This window comes from Plectropomus leopardus, unplaced genomic scaffold (genome assembly GCF_008729295.1).
Source record: "Plectropomus leopardus isolate mb unplaced genomic scaffold, YSFRI_Pleo_2.0 unplaced_scaffold28268, whole genome shotgun sequence".
NCBI classification, from domain to species: Eukaryota; Metazoa; Chordata; class Actinopteri; order Perciformes; family Serranidae; genus Plectropomus; species Plectropomus leopardus.
The window spans coordinates 1-4965 of record NW_024630788.1 but is presented as its reverse complement, the minus strand read 5'-3'; the positions used below and the strand labels follow the sequence as shown (position 1 = coordinate 4965).

Sequence of the window (4965 nt, the reverse complement as noted above, 5' to 3'; positions counted from 1 at the left end):
TTGCTTGTATTTTTATATGTATTTAAGCGTGTTTAATTTGTTTATTTCTGTATTTATTTATAATAATGACGATGATGATAATAATAATATCATTATAATAATTCTGATCATTATAATAATTATGAATATACTTTTCTTGGTATTTTTCCCTGTTATTTGAAAAAAAACTTCAAATTATTTATGTTTTTATTAGCTAATTTTCAGGTAATATTCTTGTCGTCTTTTACTTATCTTTGCAGTGAGCTATTCATTTTAATAATAATGTTGTTGCTACTACTTTTTATTTCTTGTTGATTTTTTTGTTTTCTGTTTCTTGTTTGTTTTCTCGTGTTTTGAAGCGTTTCTGATGTTTCTGCAGTCCTTCGTGTCCCTTTGGGCGGTGAATGTTGACGTTAACAGTGAGTTCGGAGAAATTTCCGACAGTACCCGAAGTCCCCGCCAGAGATCGGCTCTGCAGTCACGTGACTATAAATCCACTCACGTGACCGAGTCAGCGGAGAAAAGTGCGGTAGTCACTCGCCTGCGATCTGCGGGGAAGAAGTTCAGGATGGTCCGGTGTGAGAGCCCCGGCCTGCTCCGGGTCCTGGTCCTGGTCCTGGCGTCGGTGTTTGAGGCGGGATGTCTGCTGGACTCCGGGATGCTGTTTCCCCGGGAGTCCTCCTCCAGGGAGCGGAAGGAGCTCAGCGGGCTGTGGGACTTCAGGGCGGACCAGTCCCCCAACAGGAACCGGGGCTTCGAGCAGGCATGGTTCAAGAGGCGGCTGGCGGAGGTGAGACAGGGGGACAGGGGGACAGGGGGACAGACAGCTGCTAACAGCTGCTCGGAGTAAACACAGCATTATTATGAATTCATTTATTTACATTTAAATAAAAAGTTTTGGGTTTTTTTTAAACCCATTATTCGCCATTTAGTGCACATATACAACCAAGTCAACAAAGATAATATTTGAATATTTGGATAAAAGTAAGAAATTAAAAATACTCATAAATATATAACATCTATGATCTTAACTTTTGCAGTACTTTTCTTCATTCCCTCATGAGTTTTATTTAGCTTTTCTTGGAAATAAAAATACTTTCTAAGCGACATTTACAGTGCAATACAGTAATACAGTAACACCTCTGAAGTGTTAAAATTCAGCTCAAGTCCCCAAAAAAAGCAGAAGTCTCATTTAAAAAAAAAAAAAAAAAAAAGAAAAGAAGTGTACATGTTGCGGCCACTCTTGGAAAAAGTAGATTTTTCTGTTTAAATGACTCAATAAAAACAGTGAATTTGATGTTCTGGGAGTTTGGAAATGTTGGAAAAAACAAAAATAAAACGTCACCTTTTCACTGGGGTTGTGTTTTTTGCAGAGCGGCCCGGTGACGGAGATGCCAGTTCCCGCCAGCTACAACGACATCACCCAGGACGCCTCCCTGAGAGACTTCATCGGCTGGGTGTGGTACGAGCGGGAGGTGGTGGTGCCGACCCGCTGGATCACTGACGACGGAACCAGAGTGGTTCTCAGAGTGGGAAGCGCTCACTATTATTCTATAGTGGTGAGGAGATAAAAGTCATTTTTTAAATACATTTCCGTCCTTTTACACATCCACCTCTGCATCGTGATCAAAGCGAGGACTGACTGTGGTTTTCTGCCTCAGTGGGTGAACGGGCTGAAGGTGGCGGAGCACGCAGGCGGTCATCTGCCCTTTGAGGCTGAGATCGGCGGCGTGATCCGCAGAGACCCGGGTCTGCCGTGCAGGATCACCGTCGCTGTCAACAACACTCTGAGTCTGGAGACTCTTCCTCCAGGAGTCATCCAGCACATGACCGACCGGACCAAGTAACCTCATGACTGTTACTGGAATTATTCAATTAAAATAATTACATGAGAGCTTAAATACATTTCTGTGAAGAAAACTAACTTTAAACTAACTAACTAAATTTTTTTTTAAAGTCATTATTGTCAGTAAATAAGTAAATTAATATAGAAACTGCAGGAAAAATTACATGTGTAAGTAAATAAATGCAAAAATAAATACACAAAAAAATACAAGAACAAATAGAGAAATAAACAAGTAATTACAAGAATATCAATTGCAAATTACAGATATTAATAAATATTGTGGCACAAAAATCCAGACATAAATGCAAGATATTTACTTATTCATACCCTGTTACATTATCAATTTTTATTTATTTAGTGAGGCATTTACCAATTTATTTTTTATAGTAATTTCTGCATTCATCTATTTATGTTTGTTTCAGCATCGATTTATGCCTTTTATTAATTTAAATATCCATGTATCTATTATTATTTTTGTACTTAAAGTCATTTTTGATTTATTATACCTGATACAGTACGAACGTTAACCCCTAAGCTAATGTCACCTTTCTGGCCGTCAGGTAGCTCGTGTAACAAAACACAAAACTACAACTACAGCACATAAAAGGTGTTTTAATATAAAATCTCTTATTACACATTAAACTGTGGAGAAACCACCTCAGATCTCCGTTAAGTTCGTTTAGCTCAAAATCCGTCATTCGTTATCAAACTTCATTCATGTTTTTTTACTCTGATGTCGCTCGACAGGTATCCAGATGGTTTTTTTGTGCAATACATCTACTTTGATTTCTTCAACTACGCTGGATTACATCGTCCTGTGCTGCTCTACACGACGCCGAAGGCCTACGTGGACGACATCACCGTGGTGACCGACTTCACGGACAAAACCGGTAAACAAAAGTATCGCGATTATAACAAAAACACGGATTTCACTCCATCGAGAGGCTTTATTAACCCTTTGAAACCCGGATCAGTGATCTCGTGCTGCATTCAGACGCCTTTCACGAGTATTAAAACCTTTGAACGTCGCATCTGATTACATCAAAAACACAGTAAAAAGGTAACGGGCAACTCTGCGAGAAATGTCCTGCACGCTGCAAAAAAACAGTATATTTAGAAAAGAAAATTATCTTTAAAAAGCTAGGGAAAATATGTATATTTATAATAATCCTGACTAGATATTTGAAATTATTTATATATTTATATATTTTTTTTAGATTTAAAAATTCTTTACTTTCCTGTTTGTTTTTACTGATTTTCAGGTGAATTTTCTTTTACTTTTTACTCATTTCTTGCTCATTTTTGGGCCATTTCTTTTTTAGGTGATCATGTCTTAACCCCTTAAAACTGGAGCAAATTCGACTGATTTCAAACATGGGAAGAAGTAAATGAGCGAACTGAGAAGAAATTCTTGACTAAAAATAAAAAGAAATACGTTTTTTAACACAAGAAAGTAAAATAAAATATAATAGCAAAGTAAAAGAAAAACACAGGGAAATTACTTGGAAAAAAGGAAAATAATAATAATTCTGCAACATAATTTTCAATAAATCATGGTGATAATTGTAAGTACAATTTGCTGGATTTTTAAGAAAATATTGTTTTTAAAATCCTCTCTGGGTTCAGAGGTTTAAAACTCTGTGAAAGGCGTCTGAATGCAGATCAAGAAAACTGATGTGGATCCAGGTTTCTTCTTCTCTGACGTTTATCCCGAGCGTCATCGTGTTTCAGGTCTGGTCGACTACAAGGTGTCGGTCCAAGGCGCCGCGTCAGCCACCCTGAAGGTCACTCTGATGGACAAAGACGGCCGCTCGGTGGCGTCCTCCGGCGCGCCAGCCGGAGTGCTAAAAGTCCCAGACGTCAAGCTGTGGTGGCCGTACCTGATGCACGAGAATCCAGGTTACCTCTACAGCCTGGAGGTGAGACGACGGTTACGAGCGCGTCAAAGTCACGTTCAGCTGCAGAAAACATGAGAAACATCTATGCAGGGACCAAATGTACCAAAAATATGTTTTTTAAATGAAGGCATGAATTTATATTTCTTTAAAAAAAATATATTTACTTTTCTACTGTATTATTTATTATTTATTTACTTTTCTACCAGATTTGCTTTATATTTATTTATTTACTTTAATTTTCAGATTATTTAAAATCTATTAATTTTAAAAAATTACTTATTTATGTTTTTTGCCACAAGATTTGTGAGATCAATAAGTTAGTTGGCTAAAACTATAATAATGTATTATTCATTGTTATAGTTACCCATTATTAGGATAAACCGTTTTTGATGCACTCAGCAGGATATTTACCTTTTAAGACTTTATCCTCTGTTTATCTGTAAATATCTGTACCAAAAATGTGTTTAAATGAAGACATACATTTTCATTTCTTGTTAAATTGGCTTTTTAAAAATGTATTTACTTTTCTACTTTATTCCCTTATTTATTTACTTTTCTACCAAATGTGCATTTTTATTTATTAATTTTTTGTTTTTATTTTCATATTTATTTATTTTCTTATTTACTTTACTTTTTTATGTATTTGCTACTAGATTTCTGAGAGTAAGAAGCTGTCCTGAGATAGAATCATTTATTATTAATTATTATAGTTGTCAATTATCAACAGTGTTTAATGCACTCAGCAGCATATTTACCTGCAGAAATACAACTAAAAGTTAAAAAGTTAATATTAATATTCAAAAAAAAAATACTGGCCAAAAATTATCACAATATTTATAGTTTTTCTTGACTTTTCTTCCTCACCTGATATTTTTTGCACCGCTTTGAGTTGTGTTTTAGTTTTTTGGTTATTCAACACAATCTGCTGAGAAAAAACGTGTCTAACGTTTGCGTTTTAACGTGCAGGTTCACTTAATGGCAGCCGACGAGAGGTCGACGTACGAGGACGTTTACGCTCTGCCGGTCGGCATCCGCACCGTCAACGTCACCAGCACGCAGTTCCTCATCAACAACAAGCCGTTCTACTTCCACGGAGTCAACAAACACGAGGACTCGGACGTGAGTAACAGTCGAGGGAAGCAAGACATTTACGAAAAGCGAGTTCACACATTTTTACTAACACATTTCCAGGATTTTTCCAGGACTTTGAGGCAAAGTTTAAAAATCATACATTCTCTGAAA

General features: G+C 36.7%; 1 protein-coding gene across 1 annotated transcript; it reads left to right on the top strand.

Moving 5' to 3' along the window:
- Nucleotides 1–499: 499 nt before the first annotated feature.
- On the top strand, nt 500–4842 carry LOC121938040 (beta-glucuronidase-like; the record flags this gene model as incomplete). The annotated part of the gene is made up of 6 exons (XM_042481328.1): nt 500–769; nt 1353–1538; nt 1641–1822; nt 2573–2715; nt 3557–3744; nt 4690–4842. Coding segments are annotated over exons 1-6 (1074 nt in total), but the record flags the coding sequence as incomplete, so codon positions are not given.
- Nucleotides 4843–4965: the final 123 nt, after the last annotated feature.